General features: G+C 50.4%; 1 protein-coding gene across 1 annotated transcript in view; it reads right to left on the reverse strand.

Moving 5' to 3' along the window:
• Positions 1–13,521, reverse strand: part of TGM6 (transglutaminase 6) — a 35,388-nt gene extending 21,867 nt beyond the window's left edge. Inside the window, exons 1-9 of the mRNA XM_021077688.2 lie at positions 13,494–13,521; positions 10,189–10,362; positions 9,180–9,422; positions 8,268–8,386; positions 6,561–6,689; positions 5,032–5,209; positions 4,073–4,211; positions 2,540–2,643; positions 2,219–2,461 (exon numbers count right to left, since the gene is read on the reverse strand). Coding sequence (XP_020933347.1) covers positions 2,219–2,461; positions 2,540–2,643; positions 4,073–4,211; positions 5,032–5,209; positions 6,561–6,689; positions 8,268–8,386; positions 9,180–9,422; positions 10,189–10,362; positions 13,494–13,521 — 1,357 coding nt within the window. The remainder of the gene's footprint in view (positions 1–2,218; positions 2,462–2,539; positions 2,644–4,072; positions 4,212–5,031; positions 5,210–6,560; positions 6,690–8,267; positions 8,387–9,179; positions 9,423–10,188; positions 10,363–13,493) is intronic.
• Between the last annotated feature and the right edge of the window lie 10,757 nt (positions 13,522–24,278).

Here is a 24,278-nt window from a genome sequence, read left to right on the forward strand (position 1 = left end):
CTACCTGAAGCCTGTTGCAGGAAGCCAGTGTGTTTCTGCACACACAAATTCCTTTGCTTAGAAGGCTGGCTCCCTCTTTGTTCAGTATCCAGGCTGACTCAGGGGTAGGGCCAAAGCACATCACCCCCAGGGGCTCTGATATGTGTGCTCTATCCCATAACGTATCCTGCTTCAGTGGACAGAGCCAGCAGACAGGCCTTGTCATCTCACCCACGGAATAGGATGCCCATGGTTTGGACAAACAGCGCTGCTTCAGAGAGACTCTGAAATCAGGATGCATAGGGTCCTGTCTTTCTGGAACGCCTTCTCCATCCTTCATCTCCTGGCTAAGTCTTACTCCCTTCAAGATCCCCTCCCATGGGAAGTGTGCCTTTTTTGTTGTTGTTGTGAATGGCTGCACTTGTGCATATGGAAGTTCCCAGGCTAGGGGGTCAAATCTGAGCTGCAGCTGTGACCTATGCTGCAGCTTGTAGCAATGGTGGATCCTTAACCCACTGAGCAAGGCCAGGGATCGAACCCACATCCTCATGGACACTATGTTGGGTTCTTAACCCGCTGAGCCACAACAGGAACTCTGGGATACTCTTCTTGACATCTCCTCCCTGGCTGGGTTAGGGACCCCTCCTCTGTGCTTCTTCTGCCTCCTGGCCTCCCCAGCACGGTGCTGATCACCCTGTACTGTCCTCCCACTGTCGGCTCACCAGATGCCAAGTTCTCTGGGCACTTGTCTTTCTCCCCTGCCTCTGAGTCATGCCTGACACTTAGGAGGTGCTCTATTTCTAAAGCACATAAAAGAGCCTGGCACTCATGGCATATGGAAGTTCCCAGGCCAGGGGTCGAATTGGAGCTGCAGCTGCCGGCCTGCACCACAGCCACAGCAATGTGGGATCTGAGACCCATCTGCGACTCATGCTGTAGCTTGCAGCCACGCTGGATCCTTAACCCATAGAGCGAGGCCAGGGATTGAACCTGCATCTTCATGGATACTAGTTGGGTTCTTAACCTGCTAAGCTACAACGGGAACTCCTGAACTTAAAGTCCTGATTACCTGAGTAACATTGTTTTAACCAGAAAATGTATGTATCAGATCGTGGCATTTCTAAGGGATCTGTTATTTAGTGGGAAAGGGTAACTTTTAAAGTATAGAGGTAGACATTCACCTGTTCCAATGGAAAAAGCAAGAAAGGGTAATTTTTAAAGCTGGAGGCAGCTACTAGAAAGATAACATGCATTCCCTTTAAGCCAAAGAGTACAAGTTCTTCAGGAAACCAGTGACCATAAATTAGTGACTATGGCATAGGTCTTGGCAGATGACAAACAGGAGCTGCTATTACTATTATTTTGAGTGGGGCCTAGTGCTATGTAGTCTAGGTGTTCAATACATAGTAGCAGCTACTGCCCTCACTCTTTTTTTTTTTTTTTTTGTCTTTTTAGTGCCACACCCATGCATATAGAAGTTCCCAGGCTAGGGATCTAATTGGAGCTGTAGCCGCTGGCCTATACCAGAGCCACAGGAACGCCAGATCTGAGCCACGTCTTCGACCTACATCACAGCTCACGGCAACGCCAGATCCTTAACCCAGTGAGCGAGGCCAGGGATTGAACCTGCGACCTCATGGTTTCTAGTCGGACTTGTTCCCACTGCGCCATGATGGGAACTCCTTCACTCTTGTTAGTAATTATTATCACGTATGAGCATACCTGATATAGTACCTGGAACATAGAAGTGTTAAAGCCATTGGATTTTTTTTCTTTTTTCTTTTTGTCTTTTTAGGGCTGGACCTGTTGCATATGGAAGTTCCCAGGCTAGGGGTCAGATCAGAGCTATGGCTGCTGGCCTACACCACCGCCACAGCAAAGTGGGATCTATGCTGCATCTGCGACCTACACCACAGAGCATGGCAATGCTGGATCCTTAACCCACCGAGCGAGGCCAGGGATCAAACCTTCATCCTCATAGATACTAGTCGGGTTTTACCACTGAGCCAGGAGGAGAACGCCAAAGCTATTGTTATTATTAGATGTGGGAAACCTTCTACTTGGCAAACAGAGGCCCCTTAATACAAGCTTAAGGCACTTGGCTCAAAGCAAGGAGGCAGTGCTGCACTGGGCCATGACCACCCCCTGATATGGCACAGGGCCTGGCCCCCAAGGGGGCCCGCGGTTGCCCTTCTGCAGCAGTCTGGCCACTGCAGAGGCTGATAGGGGCCGCCCTTACCTTCTGGATACTTGTAGAGGCTGGTGATGTCCACGCGGGAGTCGCTGCCCACTGCCTTGGTGCTGATGCACCTCCCGATCTTCTTGGTGTCTGAGTACACACGCTCCCGGCTCTCATCCTCATTCCAGAGCCAGGTGATGTAGTCCGCGTTGACCTCCGCAAACACAAAGGGACCGTCGTGGGCCAGGTGCACGTCGCCCTCCCGGATGGCAGTGACTGAGGCCGGTCCGCACCGGAACACGCCTGCGCAGGACGGGTGTGCGTGAGCCGCGCGGCGGGAGGAACAGCGGGGGTCTGGGGCCCGCCCCGCTGAGCCTGTACCTTCGCTCTCCTCCTGGGGGGTGGCATCCAGAACCTGCCAGCCATTGTAAGAGGAGCCCAGGTCCTGCCGAGCAAACCAGCTCTCATTCCAGACATGGAAATTCCTGCCGCAGAGAGGGGATGGGGCAGGGTGGCCTCCGGTGAGCAGAGCGGCTCCTCCTGCCAGCCAGGCCCTGGGCCCTGCTCTGCGCGAGCTGTGGCTGAATCTTTGAATGATTTGTTCAGCTGTATCGATGAGCACATATCATTCATGTTAGGTCGAGGCAGACCTTTATCTATTGTGCTTCACTTTACGGTGCTTTGCGTTTTTTACAAATCAAGGATGTAAGACGATTTTTAATGCATTTTTTTTGGGGGGGGTTTCCAAATGCATATGAGTTGTGTTTACACTACACTGTGGTCTGTTACGTGTGTAATGACATCATGTCTAAAAAAAGCAATATACATACCTTAATTAAAAAGTAAAACTGTTGAAAAAATGGTGCTGGTGGACTTGCTCAACACAGGATTGCCACAAACCTTTGATTTTTTAAAAAAATTTGTAGTATTGGTGGGAGTTCTCTGATGGCCTCGCGGGTTGAGGCTCCTGCGTTCTCACCGCTGTGGCTCTGGTTGCTGCTGTGTGGCGCAGGTTCAATCCCTGGCCCAGGAGTTCCCACATACTGCCTGTGTGGCAAAAAAGAAAAAAAAAATACAAGAAAACCCCCCAAACAAACAAACAAGAGAGAACCTGAAATAAACATTGCAACTCTCATTAAAAAAAAAAAAAAAGATTTGTAGTATTGGCGAAGCCCAGTAGAACAAGGTAAGCCTGCATGTACAGCACTTAGAACTAGTCCTGACATAGACTGGGTACTCGCTTAGCATGGTGTTATTGCTATATTAAACACTATAAAAAATTCGTGTGTACTGATATGAAATTGTTAAATGTAGAGCAGGATGAACAGTATTACATTACTGATGTTTGTGGGGAAAAGAGGGAGCTTGGAGGCATTGTGTGTGCCAGGGCCCCTGGACCTGCAGGGCCTCTCTCTGAAAAGCAGTGTAAGAAATTAGTTACAGTGTTGCATCTGGTGGGGAGGCTGGGGAGGCTGGGGAGGCCGGAAACAGGCAGGAGGGAGACTGACCACTGTAGACCATTTTAAACCTTTTGAACATGAAAGCACATAAATACATAAATGTATCTCCTACTTTAAAAAATTACGTTAAGATTAACTTTGTAAAGCTTTGCTGGAAGAGTTTTTGTTTGAGCTGCCCAAAGGAGCCTGTTTCCCACCTGAGATGTAGCACAGGGTGGACAGGGAGCAGCGGTGGGGTCAAGGTGGTCAAATCTTGAGCCCCCCTCTTGGCCTCTGAGTCACATGTCTGTAAATCCCTGGAGCTCAGCAGAGCCTCTGCTCAGGACCCCCCACCCCCACCCCTGCCGCAGGGTGCCTGTCACTCCTTCCAGAACTGGCTCAGACTCAGCAGAGCTGGGCTCCAGATCTGGGTTGGCCTCGGGGAGCCCCTGGGACCCAGTGGCCGAGGACCCACCACATGCTGTCTTCCGTCAGGTCCTCCAGCGTCCGCCCGAAGGAGTCCACGTACTTATCCACACTCAGGTTCCTGTCTGTGTCATGGGCAGAGTTAAAGTTGGACACAATCCGGGTCGCGATCCCCAGGCACCTAAGGACTGAAGATCAGGAAGCTCTCGAGGCTGCAGGACAGGCTGGGACCCCAGACTCGGCGGGGGGTGGGGGGGAGGGTTGGCCCTCCCCCAGCAGGCTGCTGGCCTCATGTCTGGCCACACCCCCTCCCTGTCTTTGTCTGCTTTGCCAGGGCTGACTCTTGTCTCCACTCTCAGAGATACCTCCTCTCAGAGGACTTCTGGAGACACCACCCATTAGAGTAGACAGGCTCTGAGGCTGGCAGGACTTTGGAAGCTGTATAATAGCCCTATAATAGCCATAATAGCCTGAGGGGGCTGTGGGCCCACGGCCGCAGGACCCACGCAAGAGCCCTCAATGAGCTTGAGGCAGAGAGAGGTGGGACACCTGCAAAATAAAACATCAAAACTTGGGTGTTCCCGTTGTGGCTCAGTGGTTAACGAAGCCAACTAGGAACCATGAGGTTGTGGATTCGATCCCTGGCCTTGCTCAGTGGGTTAAGGTTCCGGTGTTGCCATGAGCTGTGGTGTAGGTCGCAGACGTGGCTCAGATCTGGCATTGCTGTGGCTCTGGCGTAGGCCGGTGGCTACAACTCCGATTAAACCCCTAGCCTGGGAACCTCCATATGCCGTAGGAGTGGCCTTAGAAAAAGGCAAAAAGACAAAAACAACAACAACAAAAAACAAAAGTCACTTTGGTGAGGGATCTGATTTCTCTCTTCATTAACCAGATTCTATTTCACCATCACTAATAAAGATTTTGCGAGGGAGAGATGCCTATGCAAATATATGCAAATGAAGGCAAGTTGAACTGGCTAGGGGTTGAGGACCGTCTTTCCCTGGGTACCTGTGCACATGACTCCAGCGAAGACCCAGCACTGGCCGTATTTGACTGGCTTGAACCTGCCCTTGAACCACTTGTGCAGAATGGCCACGCTGCCACGCCACTGCAATGGGCTGGTGCCGCCGCCGTACTTGCCCTTCCACTGGCCTTGCACCACGCCCCGGTCGTTGTTGCTGTTCACCTGGGCAGAGGAGGCCATGGGTCCACCACCAGGCAGGGCTGCCTGCTTCAGGAACCTTGCCATTGTAAAATCATCTCCAACTTTGGGTCACCCAGTTATTTGGGGCCACCCCTTGCTTTTCAATTGTCTGAAAGTTGGAAACCTGTGCTGTCTTAACATAGCTCCTTTTTGGTACTGTGTATCATTTTCAATTACCTTCCACTGGGATTCTCTATTGCTGAAAATCATATATGGTTTTAGAGAACTTCCTGTTTTAAGTGATCTGTTTTTGAGGACTGTTGGCAATAATCATTATAAGACAGTTAACATTCGTCACATGTTTGCTGTGTGCTAGGCTCTATTCTAAGGGCTTACCACACACTATATTAATCTTTTATGTCTACAGTATAGGTTCTACTAATTTCCTTTCTTTCTTTCTTTTTTTTTTTTTTCAAATGAGAAAACCGATTCAGAGAGGTTAAGGAACTTGCTCAATGCACACAGCAAATTAGCAAGAATGGGTGACCCACCAGTTCAGGACTTTGTCTTGGGAGCCTGTACCACTACCCCATGGGACTGTAATGCTCTGCTGGTTGGGACTGGTCACTGCTTTTAATTCTCTGTGCTCCAACATCTCTCTGAAGTCTTGAGAAATTGAGAGTATCAATTATGTGAAAAACAACTTTGTTAACTTTTGGAATTACAGATACCCAGCTATTGAGCTGAATGCCTTCTTGCCTTCGAGAGAGCTGGTAGGCCCTCTGGCTCCTTTCTGAGGAGGAAGCCCTCTTCCCATAGAAAGGTGGATCTGGGTACCATCTCTCTGTCTTTTTAGAATAATTGCCTGGGGATAAGCCAGCTGTCTTGTCTGATGACCCTGAGGCTGCCATGCTGTGAGGAAGCCCAACCTCGCCACATGGAATGGCTTCAAGGTGAGACAGAGGGGTGACCAGCCAGCCCCAGTTCTTCAAACAAGCCTGGCCCAGGGGCCAGACATGAGAGTGAGCAAGCCACCTGGACATGCCAGCTCCAGCAGACCTGGCACGGAGGAGAACCAAGGAGACAGCGACTGCTGGAACCAGGGCCCTAGAGAGGTGGTCCTGTCAAACCATCCCAGACATCTTCAGCCGCTCAGACACCCCCCCAGCTGAAGCATCTCTTAACAGAGATGAGCCCTCCGCTCCGTGCCCTGCCCAAGTCCCTCATTTGCAAAAGGATCCACATAATAAATGGCGGTTTTACACCATTGAGTTTTGGGGTGGTTTGTATGGTGCAATAGAGAATTACAACAAAGGTGACTTGGGAAAAAGCAGAGGGTGTGGCCCGGGGACCCAGGAAGGAGTGTGCATGCAGGGATGGCGGGACGCCTCACCATGGCACTGACAGCTCTGGTGACATAGATGGGGTCATGGCGGCGGGACACATCGGTGGCTGGGTCGTCTTGGTGACTGGGACTTCGGTCCAGGATGGAGAGGCAGATATGCAGGATGTCCTCCTCAAACTGTCCCCAGAGAGGCTGCTCTCAGAGACCAGAGCCTCAGAGCCTCTCAAGACCCTACCTCCGTCCGTCGCTTGTGTTGTGCAGGGAAGTTTGCCTACTCCCTGCCCCCACCCCTGGCCGAAGACAACACTGAGCACCCCCAAGTCTCAGAAACCCCTGCTCAAAGAGTCACCCAGGAACCAGGAGCTCAGCTTTAATCACCTCCTTACCCTGTTCAATAGCCCCAGTGGCTCCCTATGACCCACAGGAAAGTTCTCGGTAAATCGGTGACTCTAGAGCCACATCTACCCCAGATGATTTTTCACATGAGTTTTACAAGTACACTGTCGTGGATTAATTGACAACCTATAAAAGCTGGGGAGGGGTTCATATACGAATTAAGATTTCTGTTCTCTGAAAATTGGGACGGTCCGGGAACCCTGGGCTTACTTTCTCACATGGCAATAAGAAGTGGGTGCTGAGATGGGTGGGTTTACTCCTCAGATGGACCCTAAACTCTCCAGCAGATCACCCCAGCCCAGGCCCAGAGCCCCAAATGCCTTCAATCCCCAGCTCCTCAGCCTGACAGTCGAGGTTCCTGACTTGGGTGGACTCTTCTTCTGGCTGGGTCCCCAGAGCCAGGCAGCAAGAGCTCCTGTGGCAGAACCTCCCCTATATCCTGACACCCGTCCTCCACGGCGCTCTCCCTGCCTTTCCCTCTGCCTGTCCAGAGCCTGCCTGACTGTGGGGACTCCAGCCTGATATCCTGAAGCCTTCTGCAATCCCTGACGTGGGGTTTTCCTTCACGCTCTTCTGAATTCCCTCTGCTCCCATCTCCACCATTCTGAGCCACCTGCCCCCTCCTTCAGCTTCACACCTTGTACTGTAACTATTTATCTAAGCCAGGGGCTCTCAGAATGTGGTCCCAGGCCAGCAGCAGCAGCAGCACCTCTGGACTTGCTAGAGGTACAAATTCAGGCCCCATTTCCGACTTAGTGAATCAGCAACTCTGGGGCTGGTGCCCAGCCACCTGTATGTTTTAACCAGCCCTCCATGGGTTCCCCTGCACGCTCAAGATTGAGAGCCCCTGATCTAAGCTGACTTGTTCTATTTCCAAATATATCCAGTGCACCTTCCCTTCCTAAGCACCCAGAGCAGGCCGTTGCACAACTAACAGCAGATGAATGCATTGGCTCAGCTTGTCTCTCCTGGGATGAAGTGGGCAGACAGAGGGCTTCTGGGCTGAACTTTTTTTTTTTTTTTTTTTTGCTTTTTAGGGCTGTACCCTCGGCATATGGAAGTTCCCAGACTAGGGGTCAAATCAGAGCTATAGCTGATGGCCACAGCTACAGCAATGCGGGATCCAAGCTGTGTCTGCAACCTATACCATAGCCCATGGCAACGCCAGATCCTTAATGCAGTGAGCAAGGCCAGAGATCGAACCCTCATCCTCATGGGCACTAGTTGGGTTCATCAACCACTGAACCGCAATGGGAACCCCTGAGCTGACTTTTCTCATGCCCCCAGCCCCACTTCTGCCTCTCATGCTTCTCAATGCCCCCATCCCCACCCCCGTCCAAGGCCTGTGCCCCTGGAGACCTGCCCGAAGTTCCAGCCTTGGGCTCGGATGTGCTTCTCCACGCCTCGGAAAATGATTCCACTGTCGTTGAGCACGTACTCCTGTCTCTCTTCCTCTGAGGCCAGAAACACGTCGTCCTCTGAAAGACAGTGGGCAGGTTCTGTGTGGGCAGGGGCTCTGGCCTTGCTGCCCTGGGGAAGGGGCTATATCAGGGGTCAGGTGCAGGACGCGTAGGTCAGGTGCCTAGAGGCTGCTGGGGCAGGAGAGCGCAAGAGGGGCTCCCAGGCTGCCTTCTGGCCCCACCCCACTCCTCCTGGTTGGTCTTTCCCCAGGCAGAGACCAACCCAACCAGCCCAAGGTGGAAGGATTTTAGGAGTCCTGATGCCTTCGGTTGACCTGACTTAATGCCAACAGAAGCCTCATATTTCTTAAATATTAATAAGAATACTGATCCAGGCTACTGTTACTGACTTACCCCTTAGTAAGAATATTGACCCCAGCACCCCTTATGATGTGCCTGGCGTATTGCAAGCATTAACTTTATGAATTCTCACCATAACCCTAATGAGGAGGTACCATTATTAGTTCCATCTAATAGGTAAGGAAACTGAGACTCATCGAGGGAAGCAGCTTAGTAGAGCTGGGACTGAACCAAAGCTGAGTGATGGCTAAAGCCTGGCTCTTCCTCACTCCCGGGCCTGTCCTGCCATTAGGCCCCATCCTCGCCCCCTGGCCTCCACATACCAGAACCCACTAATTCCTGCCTCTCGGGCACCAGCTGCTACCACCTCCTCTGCCCAGTGCCTGCCTCCACCTGGGCCTGGCTCTTGCCAAGCTCTTAGCATTCACCTCCCAGTCCCTTAACCTGCCTCCCAGGCCTCCTGAAGGACCACTTCTGGGAAAACCTCGGCCTTGGACTCAGGAGCTCCTACCCGGGCACCATGGGTTGAAAAGGAGAACAAACTCGCCCAGCTTCCGGTCATTGTGTTTGCGGCGGGAGGAAACCCTGGCGCTTAGCTGGTAGCGGCCAATGACGGCATCGGGAGGGCTGGTGAGGCTGACGGTGGTGGCGTTCTCTGTCTGGGCCTCCTTCACCGCTGTCCAGCTGTCATCCACTGTTAGCTCTGATGTCTGGAACACAGCCTTGGTGCGCAGGGCCTCAGAAGCTTGGGGTCCTAGCAGAGAGGAGTGGGGATCAGGAGATCCAGCCACCTCCGCCCCCCAGGATGCTCAGGTCTGGAGAAGCTGCAGGCCTGGAAGGCGAACTCTCACCCCCCAGCCACCTGCTGGGAGACTGCTGTGGGGAAGGACCTGACCAAGACGCAAGAGGGCCAGTGGCAGAGTGGGGTCCGCCTCTGCTGTCCTGACTCCCACCCACTTCCCAGATCAAGAAGGAATTGGCACTCTCTGAAACCAAAGTCTGCCTCCTATCTGGTCAGGAAAGGAAAGCACGGGCTCAAAAATTATTGATGGGGAGTTCCTGCTATGGGGCTGTGGGTGAAGAATCCAACTGCCATGGCTCGGATCACGGTGGAGGCATGGGTTCGATCCCCGGCCCAGCCCAGTGGGTTAAAGGATCTGGCGTTTCCAGATCGGATTGCTATAGAGGCTCGCATTCAATCCCTAGCCTGGGAACTTCCATGTGCCATGGGTGTGGCCATTAAAAAAAAAAAAAAGTGTCTAATGAATTTCTATCTCCTTCCAGAGCCCTGGATGCCGTCATGAGCATATGATTCCAGATTTGTCATTTCCTCTGTCCTACTGCCTGCTGGCAGCACCTTCCAACCATCCCCAGAAAGCTGCCAACAAAAGCCTCCAGGGCTTGGGGCTCAGCCCACCTATGAGACTTGTTTGGGCTGATAACACCGGATCTGAACTCATTGGTCACAAGACCCTTCTTCCCCACGGCAGACTAGCAGAGGATGCTGGCCAGCCAGGCACCTGTCTCCACGGTGAAGATGAGGGTCTCCGTGTACTCCAGGGATTTGTTCAGCTCCAGTGTGAAGGTGAACTTCTGGCCCCTGCGGACCACCAGCTCAGGGCAGGGGTACTCCTGGGTGTGGTGGGCGGCACCGTTCCTCAGTCGCTGCCAGTCCACCTTGGTCACTCTGATCCCTGGGCAGAGAGAGCACAGGGAGATGAGACTCGGCTCTGGGATGTTTCCCATCCATGCCTGGCTTGCCCTCCCATCTGCTTCAACCTGCTTGTCATTTGCTCACAGAGCCACTGTTTAACATACCCCGTCATTTCTGGTTATTCGTGGTCACTGTGTTCTACTGGATCTCTGTGGACACCGAATTAGCCAGTATAGAACTGTTGCTTCCAAGGGAAGGTACAGGGCTGGGTGCCTGAGAGCTTCTGATCACAACTTTTTCATCAATGGAACAATACATTACCATGCTTTATGTGATTTCTTTTCTTTTTCTTTTTCTTTCTTTCTTTTTTTTTTTTTTTTGTCTTTTTAGGGCTGTACCCATGGCATATGGAAGTTCCCAGGCTAGGGGTCGAATTGGAGATGTAGCCGATGGCCTATACCACAGCCACAGCAAGGCCAGATCCGAGTCTGTGACCTACACAGCAACCCTGGATCCTTAACCCACTGAGCGAGGCCAGGGATCGAACCTGCGTCCTCATGGATGCGAGTCAGATTTGTTTCCGCGGAGCCACGATGGGCACTCCTTTGGGTGTTTCTGTTTAAAGACGAATATATTGTTGATTCATTGACATTGAACTTACAGACAATGGCACTATTAATAAAACCTGAATAAACTTATCTAACACATGCATCTTTTCCTTAAGGCACATCATCGCCTTGCTAGGCTTAGGAACACTGGACAGCATCTCAGAGCTGGGCTGAGGGCCATTTGAAACAGCAAAAGCACCAACACAAGGGATGAAAGTGCAAACAACATGGCATTAAACAGACCGTGAAAGGCCAATTGTCTAAGTCTGAGAGTTGAAATGAGAAGGCAAAGCGTCACCTTTTTTGACGTCAGTTGGAAACATGCACTTTAGGTGGCCCTGTTTTTCACCACTCTGCGTGCATGACTGCAAATACCCACGGGAGCACCAAGAGTACTGATTTAGAGTTAAAAATAAATTTCAGTGGGTAGACCGATTTGCAAAACGCGGATTCTCTGAAAATATACTCTTTGCGCCAGGCTGGTATCTGGCATTGGGATATACTGGTGAACAAGAAAGATGGGGGCTTGGCTGGAAAGACACACAGTGAGGCCGAGTGGCTCAATGGTTATGAGCACAGTCTCTGGGGTCAGCTGATGGGGGTTCAAATCTTGACTTGGTCATCTCCTTGCTAAATGACCTTCTGTTTGACCTCCGTGCACCCCTGTTTTCCCTTCTGTGGAGTGGGGATAATAATATCTTGTGGATTGATGGTGAGCATAACTACCTGCCATTCAGAGCCCTGAGACCATCTCACCCAATAACGGTTAGTCATTATATTCCAGACAAGCAGGAGTGACACCTAAATAGGTGAGTCCACAGATAACTAATTGCTATTTGGGTACATATAGTCAAAAGTACAGGGAGCTGAAAGAACATCTAACAGTAGGGTGACTAGAGAGGCTTGCTTGTCAAAGCAGTATTGAGGCTGAGTCACGAATTGGATGGGATGTTGCCGGAGGAGAGATGGGTGGCATATCCAGCCTCAACCCAAGCACCCTCTACCTCTGCTTATTCAGGGTTCATTCATTCAGGGGTCAGGCATTGGGCTGGATGCCACAGACCTGATAAGCACAGGCCATGAAATAGACACCAGCCCTGATACCAGGCCATTGACATGCCAGCTCTTGGCACCAAGCAGATGCATCTCACACAGCAAAGAGCAAGTTTTGGAAAGTTCCCTAAGGAGAGGCATAGGGACCCCAGAAACATAGAATACAGAGCTTGTGCAGCCCTGGCCCCTAAGCAGGACCTGTGGCTGCTCAGAGGCAGGAGGAGGTCCTGTGACTTTTAAAAAAAGTCGAGAGAAAGCACAGGCGTGGGGCAGGCCATGAGGTTGGAGGAGTCTGCATGGCCAGACTGCCAAGCTCGGAGTGGGGGCCTTTCTCCTGGGGGTGACGGGGAAAGTCAACAAATGTTTTCAGCAGGGGCGCCATGGTCAGAGCTGCACCTCGGGAAGACCCCTCTGACACAGAGCGGGAGATTAATCATTGATACCTAATGAGACGCAAAGGGTCGCTCTTTGTCGTGCTGCTTTCATCTTGTCACGCACCTGCTCCCAGCACTCTGCCGGATGCCCTGTTTTCCCTTCCCACCCATCCAGACTCCAGCTTGCACAAAGGGCTCTGCAGATCCCACTGCTTCCTCCCCTCCAGCTTGCGGCCCCCCTCCTCAGCTCCCTTCCCCCTGTGCTCGCTGTCTCAGCAGCTTCCTGTCCTCAGGGTCACCCCCCCATCCCCCGCCCCCAGCATGGCTTTCCCACTAGGTCCCTGGGCTCCACCTCTGAGGAGAAACCACTGCCTTTCCGCTGGAGTTCACCTCTCCCGTGTTTAATCAAATGCTATGTTTGGCATCATAAAAATAACAATATTAGAGCTTGGCATGTCTGCACATGCTTATGCTTCCTGACAAGCCAGTGAAAGAGGGACAAGGACCTTCCTTCCTATTTTCTAGACCCACCCCCACCCTGGGCCCCCAGGGTCTGTTTTCAACACAGCTGTCAGGGGATTATGTTAAGATCTAAGATCACCTCGCTGTACTGCAATTAAAAAAAAAAAACAACCCTTAATAAAAAAGATCTATGGCGTTCCCATCATGGCGCAGCGGAAACGAACTTGACTGGTATCCATGAGGACTCGATCCCTGGCCCCGTTCAGTGGGTTAAGGATCTGGGGTTGCTGTGGTGTGGTGTGGTGTGGGTCGTAGATGCGGCTCAGATCCAGCTTGGTTGTGGTTGTGGCTGTGGCTGGCAGCTGCAGCTCCAATTGGACCCCTAGCCTGGGAACTTGCATATGTCTTGGGTAGGGCCCTAGAAAGACCAAATAAATAAATAAATACATCTAAAATCACCTCAATATACTCCCATAAAAATCCTTTTAAAAACCTTATAAAAAAATCCAAGATCCCCTCACTTCTTTCAGACTCTCTGGTAGCTCCCTTGAGTCACTCTCAGGCCCTTCATAACTGTTCTGACCGGGCCTTTTGGGACATCTGTCCCCACCCCCCCACCCCCACTGCCCTTTCTAGTCACAGTGGCCTCCTTACAGTTCCTTGAACCTGCCTACCGTGCTCCGGGTCAGAGCCTCTGCCCATGCCGTCCCCCCGATGAGAAGCTCCTCTGAGTTACCCGCCCAAGCTTCTCCCCACCTGCTCCTTCAGGTCTCTACTCAGATGTCGCATTTTCAGTGGCATCTTCCCTGACCACCCTTTTAGAAACTGCAAATCACGGCACTGTGACCCGCATTCTCCCCCACTCTTTTTCTCCACAGCCCTTGACATCCCACGTTCAGTGTTTTTCTCTCTTTTTTAAATTGCCTGCCTCCCCTTCCTAGAACACCCAGCTCCACCAGGGCCGGGATTGTGTCTGTTTTGCCCAAGAATGGAACTTTAGCATCGACGTCAGCCCCTCATCTGTGGAAGGGGCGCAACAAATATTTCCTGGGTGAATGAGGAAACTGGGGCCATGGGACATGAAGCTACTTGCCAAAGGGCACATAGTCTGGCCAGCACACAGCTGAGTCTGGGAGCTGGTCCCCAGCTCTTGACCACTGGGCTGCTGGCTTTCACTCTTTTGATTGTGACCCATTGAAGAAATAATTTCATCTGGTGTCCCAGGGCACACAAACATATATACATGTACAGATGTAGATAAAATGAAATGGAAGTTTCTCGAGTATTTTCCCTTATCATGAATAACAAATACAGAACTTTTTTTTTTTTTTGTCTTTTTTTTAGGGCTGCACCTGTGGCATATGGAGGTTCCCAGGCCAGGGGGTGAATCAGCATTATAGCTGCCGGCCTACGCCACAGCCACGGCAACACAGGATCCAAGCCGCATCTGTGACCTACACCACAGCTCACGGCAAGGCCAGATCCTTAACCCACTGAGCGAGGCCAGGGATCGAACTCGTGTCCTCATGGTTCTTAGTTGAATTCATTTCTGCTGTGCCACGATGGGAATGCCCAGAATTTTTTTCTTGTTTCTTTTTTATAGCCACACCTGCGTCATATGAAAGTTCCCCAGTGGAGCTGCCACTGATGGTCTATGCCACTGCCACAGCCACAGCGATGTGGGGATCCAAGCTGCATCTGTGACCTACACCACAGTTTGGATGCTGGATCCTTAACCCACTGAGGGAGGCCAGGGATAGAACCCTCATCCTCATGGACACTATGTCGGATTCTTAACTTGCTGAGCTACGACGGGAACTCCCAAATACAGACATTTATTGTCCTTTTCTGTCAAAACTCTTGAGAGAAAGACCACCCAGAGTACACCAGAAGTTGAACAAGCTGGCTTGTGGCGGGGGAGAAAGATCTCGTCTGTGGGAGAAGGATGAAGCGTTTTGGAAGAGGATGCTGGAGGGCTTATTGGGGGATTCGGGCTTGTGTTGGTGATTTTGGTGAGAGTTCAGGGAAGCAGGCTCTGCTCCGGACTAGGTGCCATCAGGAAGCAGGACAAGCCTATGTTCGTCTTAATCATTTTCAAGTAGAGGTGGGAGGAATGGACGGAGGCCAAAGTTGTCAGTGGTGGAGAAGCAGCTCTCATTAGCCAGGACACAGGGATCTTTACTTATTCTGGGGCGTGGACAATGTTCATGTGTCCGTCTGTGTTCACACACGATTATGGAATGCACTTGTTTTCGTCTTGATCCATCACTGTCTTGTCACATGGTCTAATTAATGCTGGTGCTCTCTGAAGCTGTTTATGGTCAGCCAAAGGGTTTTCTTGTCTTTTTTTTTTCTTTTTAGGGTCTCGCCTGCAGCATATGAAAATTATTGGGCTGGCAGCTAAATTGGCGCTGCATCTGTGACCTATGCTGCAGCTTGGGGCAATGCCAGATATTTAAACCACTGAGCAAGGCCAGGGATCGAACCCACATCCTCATGGATACTATGTTGGGTTCTTGACCCGCTGAGCCACAATGGGAAGTCTCCAAAGGAGCTATAGTTTAATCCTCCTTATAGAGAGCCATTTCGTGTGTGTGTGGGGGGGGGTAGGACTACCCAGGGGAGGCTTTTGAATATTTGGGAACATTGTTTGATTCCTACAGTGATGGCCTTTAGTGGAGGGAGGCCAGTTGTCAGAAATGCCAAGGTTAGCATCGTCATCCCAAGTTCCATGCAGCATTCGACTGCCCTGCTGGACATTCATGCGGAGAGAACCCTATATATTATTATCTGAGCCCATAATCCAATTCCGTTTTCCATGTACTTATTAAGCAAGGCTCAATGTTTTAAAATTTGCTGAATTTATTAGAATGCAACTATCGCGTGAATGGAAGATGGTACCATCCGTTCTTTGGAACGTTCCCAGGTTCCTCACTCTAATTTTGGCAAGTTCCTGTCACAAATGTCATTGCTACCAGAGTTGACCCAGACCAGCCCACAAGGGTGAGTCTAGGTTGGAGCCGTTGTATCCATGGTGCTTCAGCATTAGGACGGCATCTGACCACTTCATCACGTCTTCTGGCAAAGTGTCCGTAAGCATTTAAATAACTAGAAATGGATTTCCTTTTACCTGCCTGTTTAATTATAGTTACAATATAATTCTTTTAAAGTGATGCATGAAAGTAGGTAATATTCTTCAATTTGACTTCAGGACAGTGAAGGGGCATTATAAAATATTTGTAATAATAAGAGGGTATTAGAGACAAAAGCAGTTGATGTTTACATATCTTTTTTTTTTTTTTTTTTTTTTTTTTTTTTTTTGGTCTTTTTGCCATTTCTTGAGCCGATCCTGTGGCATATGGAGGTTCTCAGGATAGGGGTCGAACCAGAGCTGTAGCCACCGGCCTATGCCAGAGCCTCAGCAACGCGGGATCCGAGCCGCGTCTGCAACCTACACCACAGCTCACAGCAATGCCGGATCCTTAACCCACTGAGCAAGGCCAGGGATCGAACCCACAACCTCATGGTTCCTAGTCTGACTCGTTAACCACCGAGCCACCACGGGAACTCCTACATATCTACTGCCAATGAACACATCAGCCCACAGCTCAGCAGCTCCCGAAAACAATAATCACATATTATCTCTTGTGGTTTCTGTAGGTCAGGAACTTGGAACGAGCTCAGCTGGCCAATTCTTGCTTGGAGTCCCTCAAGCAGTTGCAATTCCATCTCATCCAGGGCTGCACTCATCTGAAGGCTTGACTGAGGCTGGAGGAGCCACTTCCATGGTGGCTCCCGCACATGGCTGGCAAATTGGTGCTGGAAGTAGGTTGGGGACCATGGTTCCTTTCTGTGTAGGTTGTCCACAGCACTGCTGAGGGTCCTCACGGCATGGCACCTATTTCCCCCCCTGAGCAAGTGATCGAAGAGACCAAGGTGGAAGCTGCAATCTCTTTTAAGACCTAACCTCAGAAACTACCCACTGTTACCTCTGTCATATGCTACTGGTCAAGGCAGTTATAAAGGTCTGCCCAGGCTCAAGGGGCTGGAAAATACCCCACCCCTGGGCTATGTTGTCTTTCCCTTCGGTCCCAAAGGAGTCACAAACCAGAAGTCCCAGACCCTAAAACACAACATGGGCTTGGACCATGCATATCAGAGCCGTGCCTCATCTGGGCCAAGGTCTGGAGAGAGCCTGCCAAAATGCTCGCCTTTTTTAAGACTCTAGAACTTCATTTTACCCTTTTGGTTAGGGAAGAGGCAGCCTGCCCTTTCCAAAGATGGTTGCAGTAGGGTCTCCCATCCCTCATACTGTTTTTATGATATGACATTGACACTCCTCTCATGGAGAAGTGGGATATAGGGCCCCTCCCCCTGAATCTGGGAGGCCTTGTAGCTAAAACAGAGTAACACTTTATGACTGCCAAGGCTAGATCACAAAAGTTGATACAGCTTCTGCCTGGTTCCCTCAAGTTCTTGATCTTGGGCCCCAATGGCCATGCCATGAAGAAAGCCGAGTAGCCCTTAGAGAAGCCCATGTAGAGAGGAACCAAGACCCCAACCCATAGCCCACTGAGCCCAGCACCATCCTGGCAGCTGTAGGAGTAGCCACCAAGCAAATCCCCCAACCCCCAGTCACGCTGCCCCAGCTATGTCATCATCATAACAGATGAAGCAGAGACCAGCTGTCCCCTTTGAGTTCTGCTGAAATTGTCAGCTCGTAGGTGAGAGAACGATTACTATTGTTTTAAGCCTCTAAGAGCTGGCGTAGTTTCTTCCACAGTATAGATGATTGAAACGTGGAGGGAGCCCCAGTAATAACTGGGATGGAATTTTCTGACAAATCCAGTGGAATGAGGACTTAAAGTTAGATTTAATTTAAGTAATATCAGCAAATGTGACTTTTTCTTTTTTTGTCTTTTTAGGGCCACACCCATGGCATATGGAAGTTCCCAGGCTAGAGATGAAATCAGAGCTGCAGCTGCCAGCCTACACCACAGCCACAGCAATACCAGATCCGAGCTGTGTCTGCGAACTATACCACACCGAAATTATAAACTCATTTAATCTTGCAAGCAAGCTTTTGAGGTAAAAACTATTATCAACTCCATTTTTGCAGATGAGGAAACTGATGGCAACGCTGGATCCCTAACCCACTGAGCAAGGCCATGGGTCGAACCCATGTCCTCATGGATGCTAGTCAGTTTTGTTACCACTGAGCCACAACAGAAACTCCATGATATATCTTTTGCATCCAAGTTTGGGTTGTTGATTCATATCTGCTGAACTGTTCAACATGAAACTTTGGTGTCTGGACAAATCTTTGGAATCTTTTTCAATAATAACATTTGACTTTTCTCCAACATACAAACCTTAACCTAGAGGCTGGGTAGGGCCATTCCAGGTGATGTGAAAGCCACCCTGTCCCCAAGTATGATAATAAGAATAATAGGACTAATAGTTACTACAGATAATATTTACTTTGAGTCAGACACTGTCCTCTGTGCTTTACATTTGTAAGCTCATTTAATCTTGAAAAAGAGCTTTTGAGGTAAATAAACACTATTATCAACTCCATTTTTGCAGATGAGGAAACTGAGGCACAGAGAGGTTAAGTACCTTGATGAAGTTCACACAGCTATTAGGGGTGGTATCAGAATTCTATACTATCCTGCTTCTCTGATAGTCATGGGCTGAGAACATACATTGTCCAGTCTTGAATAATCAGGGTGTGGAATGGAGAAAGCACAGGCTTTGGAGCCAGACACACCTGGACCCTGACCCCAGTTTGGCCATCTCTCATGTGCCCTTGGGTAAGTCCTCTCACCTTTCTGGGTCTCAGTGTCCTGATCTAAAAAACAGAGATGATGACTGTAGCTACACCACAGGATTCTTGGGAAGATTCAACCAAAAACACTGCCCCTACATGGAATGCAGTGCTGTGGCATTTGGCACATGGCAGGCACTCAGCACAGGCCATTTTCTCTCATCAGCTCTCTGCGGAAGACGAGACTCGGATACCATATGCTCCTGTGCCTTTCCCTGCTTACCTCTGCCTCCTTCCATGGCCAAGCTCAAATCCAAGTCCTCTGTGCAGCCTGGGAGCCCTGAATTAGCCTGACTAATTCTCCCCATTCTTCTCCTATAGCTGGGACCTGGGAACTGGTCCCAGGATTATTCTCCACCAGCATCTAATAATTACGCATCAGCCACAGTCAGCTGTCGACTGTGACGATGTATCCACTCTACCTCCAGGGAGTAGGACTGGCTTCCATGACTCCTTGGGGTGCTTCTCCTCCCCCAAGGAAGAGTCTCAATTCCTCAGCCTGGTTCTTGAGACCTCCACTTGGGGCTTGCCCCACTTTCCAATCTATTATTCACCCATTTCTCCCCTGATTTCCCCATTTCTGGATCCAAGAAAAGCAATCTTGGACTTGCTCAGACTTGGGTCAGAGTCCAAGATATGCATTCATTTACTGTGTGTCCCTCAGCATGAGTTAACCTCTCTCATCCATAAAGTGGGTATGATAATGAATTTGCCTCCCTTTTGATAATGAGGTTGAATAAGACGATGTGTGACCAGCACTCAATACCTAGCAGGTGCTCATTGAATGTCCATTTTGTTCCTTCTCCTGTTACATGATGTGATGGTTAACTTTATGTACCAACTTGGCTGGGCCGTGGTGCTCAAACATCATTCTGGCTGTTTTGGTTAAGGATTTTTTTGGGTGAGATGAACATTTAAATTGGTGGACTTTAAGCAGACTTCCCACCACAAAGTGGGTGGGCCTTATCCAATCAGTTGAAGGCCTTAATAGAGCAAACACTGATGTCCCCTGAGGAAGGAGGGATTCTGCCAGCAAACTTCCTCTGGACTCGAATGGCAAGTCTTCCCCAAGTCCCCAGCCTGCCAGCCTACCCTGAAGATTTTGGACTTGCCAGCCTCCATAATTACATGAGCTAATAATAATTCCTTAAACAAATCTCTCCCTCCCCACCCCTACACACACACACACACACACACACACACATCCTGTTAGTCCTTTGTCTCCGGAGAACCCTGACTAATACCCTGGGTGAGTGTGGAATATTGTATTTTTCAAAGATGGCTTTGCTAATTGATGTGGATGATGGATGGATGAATTCCACCCAACATGCTTTTCTTTTCTTTTCTTTTTTGTCTTTTTGCCTTTTCTAGGGCCACTTCCCATGGTATATGGAGGTTCCCAGGCTAGGGGTCTAATCGGAGCTGGAGCCACCGGTCTACGCCACAGCCACAGCAACGCAGGATCTGAGCCTCATCTGTGACCTACATCACAGCTCACGGCAATGCCGGAACCTTAACCCACTGAGCAAGGCCAGGGATTGAACCTGCAACCTCATGGTTCCTCGTCGGATTCTTTAACCACTGAGCCATGACGGGATCTCCCCCAACATGCTTTTCTTATAATGAGACTGAAATCCCTCCCACTGAAGGGTGGGGTCTATGTTCTCTCTTCGTGATTTGGGGGGGGGGGGCTTGAAACTGTTCTGACAACATATATGGCAAACTGTGAACGTCACATGCCTTCCGACGCTAAGACATAAACAGGATACAGCCGCTGCCTGGCTATTTCTCTCTCAGGGCAAGCAGCTTTGGATAGGATCATCTGTGCCATAATTTAAATTCCACATATAAGGGAGGTCTTACGGGATTTGTCTTTCTCTTTCTGACTTACTTCACTTAGTATGAGAATCTCTAATTCGTCTGGAACAGCTTTCTAACTGGTCTCCACTTGTGAGGAGCTGAGCTGGTGCTACTGTCTCAAACCTGAGACTCAGGGAAAAGGCTAGTTCTGGCTTGGCCTCGGCTGGTAGGCATAGCCTGGCATCATGATTTGGGGTTAATGACTGAACGTGACAGAGGAACTTACACAGCTGACACGTGTGTCCCAGATTGAAAGCTCCTTCCTGCAGGCACTACTGGGGGTGGGTGAGCCAGGACTGGGCAGGACCAGTGCTCAACAGCGACCCCGTGAGGCAGGAGCCAGACCCTAGTGCCAGAGACTCCCCCAGTGGGCTGGCCCATGTTCACGTTTGAAAGTGGAACTGAGGAGTTCCCGTCATGGCGCAGTGGTTAACGAATCCGACTAGGAACCATGAGTTTGCGGGTTCGATCCCTGGCCTTGCTCAGTGGGTTAAGGATCCAGCATTGCCATGGGCTGTGGTATAGGCTCAGATCCCACGTTGCTGTGGCTGTGGTGCTACAGCTCCGATTGGACCCCTAGCCTGGGAACCTCCATATGCCTTAGGAGCGGCCATAGAAAAGACAAAAAAAAAAAAAAAAAAAAAAAAAAAAAAAAAAAGTGGAACTGAAGCCTTCATACCAAGTGAGCCCAGTAGTCCTTGGGAAGGAGCAGATCTCTCAAGTCCTAGAAATTTAAGCTCACGTGGTCTCTGTTTAGTCTGAAAACCCAGAAAGTATCCTCATTTATCTTGAACATAGGATTGTCTACTAATCTAATATCAACAGAGCTGGAAGGGCCATGAGAAGCCCAGGTCTCCGTATTAGTGACAGAAACGGAGACCCAGAGATGGGAGGAAAAGGACATCTTGCCCAAGGGCAGGTTGGATCTGCAGCCCAGGAAGTCAAGTCACAACACTTGTGGGGACAAGCAGGATATGACTTTTTTTAAAAAAGGGATGAGTCAGGAGAGAGGATGAGGTTATTGGGTAGTAATTGTCTCAGCTCTGACATGCCCCGGGGGCTGCTTACAAGGGGGCTTTAGCATGTGATGAGGGTTCCTGGACCCTGGGTCATGGATTCAAGCCCTGAGGATTCCATCTCAGCTCCCTCTTTCCCCGTCACAGCTCAAACCAGCCCCCGCCACCCTTGGGGCATCTATGGGCTCATCACAGGGGAGCATGTAGCGTAGGATGAGTCAGAACTGCCATTCTCATTACCCCCAAATCTCAGAGACCGTCTCTCTCATAACTTCCTGTCCAAGTCAGATTCCCTCAGCTGAATTTTAAGTGGATACTTAAGCACAGTTTTAGCTTCATATCTCTGAGAGGCATTTTCTCTGCTGCCCAGATGTTAAGTCTTTCCTTCTGTCAAATCAAGGTTTTTTTTTCTTGCGACATCTCCCCACTTGTCTCCACTTTTGTCCTCTGTTATCCCCACAGAACACACCTGTTTATCTTACCCCTTGATGGTTTTACAGAAAGCCCAGCCTGCCACCCCACCAGTTCTATACCTGCCCTAACCCAGGAAGTCACTGCTCTGGTCCCTGGGCGATCTGTCCCCAGAGCTGCTCCTTTGGTGACCTAAGTCATCTGTACTCATCAGCATCACTCCCCCATGACCTGACATATGTGGGCTGATGGTCTGGGTGGGGGACTGGGATCCTGCAGGGGGAAAGCAGCTGTCCTGGTGATTACAGCCAGTTCTGCCTTAGTCAGAGTCCACCCCAGCTCTCACTGGGACGGATGCACACAGGGGAGGGGAGTCTACGTATAGGGAAGCCCAGAGCAGGGAGATAGATGTGCCTGTAGGCTGGTTTCTAGACCACCCCCCTCCGCATCAAAATAAATCCAGGATCACCTCCTCCATGTGCTCAGCTCGAATTTCCCTGTTTGAGGTTAAGGCTTCTTTCCCCCCCTGAAGCCTTCAGGGAGCCGGGTTGTAACAGTTTGCTCACATGTCTCTCTCCTCCATTGGATTGTAGGCCCCAGGACGGCACGGTCTGGGGCTCATTCTCTCTGGGTTGTTAGATGCCTGGCTCGGAGCCCAGGCGTAGTAGATGCTCGTGGTTGGATGAAGGACGGGATGTCACTCCCTGACTCTTTCCTGGGAGGAGGCTGTGAAGACAGCAGCTGATGCTCTGTTTCCTGGCTCGCCCTGGAGGGTCAGCACCTATGCCTCACGCTGCTCACGCGGCTCGCGCCCCTGCCTCCCCGCCCATCCATAATCCCTCTCTCTCAAGCCATCACACTCCAAAACCTGCCCTTCCTTCCTGGCTTCCTTCCCTCCCCTGCCCTCCTTCCCTTCCCCCTCCCGCCTTCCCCTCTCAGCCTTTCTTTCCACCTTGCCCAGGGATTCAGAGCCTGATTTCAGAGGTGCACACTTGAGTTCAAATGCCAACTTTGCTGCTCCTTGGCTGTGTGACTTGAGGCAACCAAACTCTTCTGAACTTCACTCCCCTGGTGAAAATGGCAGGGATGATAGGAGCCGTCTCCTTGAGTTGTGAGGATTAAATGAAATAACTCACATAGAGTAATTCAAATAGCACTGGCACATATGAGGTTTTTAGTAAATGCACGTGTTATTAATCACATTATTCTCATCCCTATTTGCAGGAGAACTCTTGGCTGCCACTCCGGGATTCTGACAATCAACGCAATCCTGAGTCTTTCCCTTATTGGCTGTGTGGTCCTGGATAAGTCAGGGGACCTCTCTCAAGTATGTAATGCCTTCCCTGAAAAGTGGCAGGAACAATACGTTCCTCAAGAAGAGTTTTGGAGAGGATGAGGGAATGATTGAAGAGGGTAATGGGAAAATGTAATACCTAAATCTGCAAATTCTGAACGTGAAAGGAGAAGCCATTAACAAACACTCTAGGACCACAGGTTCAGCCAGGTGAGTGGTCTCCTTACTTATAAGGTACTTAGCCCAGGGTCGGGTCCACAGTTACGAGGTCAATAGATGGGGGTTTTATATCGTCGTCACCTCCTTTCTCTTTGACCACTTTGGTCCTCTCCTCCCCATACCTACACTCATTGTTTTTCTTTTTGTTCTCCCCTTCTCACCTCTTGCTTAAATCACTTCATGGCCCCAAGAGCCTCAGAACATTTTCAGCTCAACCTGTTCCACCCATCCTGTTACTCTGCAGAAACAGGGTCAGCGAGGAGAAGGGATTTCCTGATTGCATGAGGGTCGGCACATCGTGTCCCCTGCTCAAAGAGCCATCAAACGCATGACCGCTATGCTGGCATTCAAAGTTACAACCTGGCCCTACCTACCACCTACCGCTCCTCCCCTGCCATCCTCACCTTCTCCTCTCCAGCTCACCTGCTTACCAGCTGGTCTCAAAGATCAGCCTAAGAAAGAGTCCTACTTGGAGAGAAGGGTCCATGTGCAGAGGCTTGCCTCCCACTCCAGCCCTAGCTCCCCCCAGTTCTTCCTCCTCCTGCCCTTGGGTGACACCAAAGAGCGGATGATGCTTTGCTCCCTAGATCTCTGCCCCAGCCTGGGGATGGCATCCAGTGGGGCTGAACCCAGGAGGCTCTGAGGAAGCCAGCAACACTTCCCAGACTCTGGGCTCAAGGTAATTGGTTTCTAATGGGCCCCATTATGACCCTATCCTTAGTGTGCATCACGGATACCTGACCTTCGAAGCTTAATGATTAGTTGGGGAGTTGCCTGGGGCCACTGCTCAATTTCCCTGTCCTTCTTGGTCCTCTTGGAAGCCGCTGGCTTC

Source organism: Sus scrofa, chromosome 17 (genome assembly GCF_054392235.1).
Source record: "Sus scrofa isolate SSC_HxYL_T2T_F1_AM1 chromosome 17, Sscrofa_HxYL_maternal_Yorkshire_Landrace_v2.0, whole genome shotgun sequence".
Lineage (NCBI taxonomy): Eukaryota > Metazoa > Chordata > Mammalia > Artiodactyla > Suidae > Sus > Sus scrofa.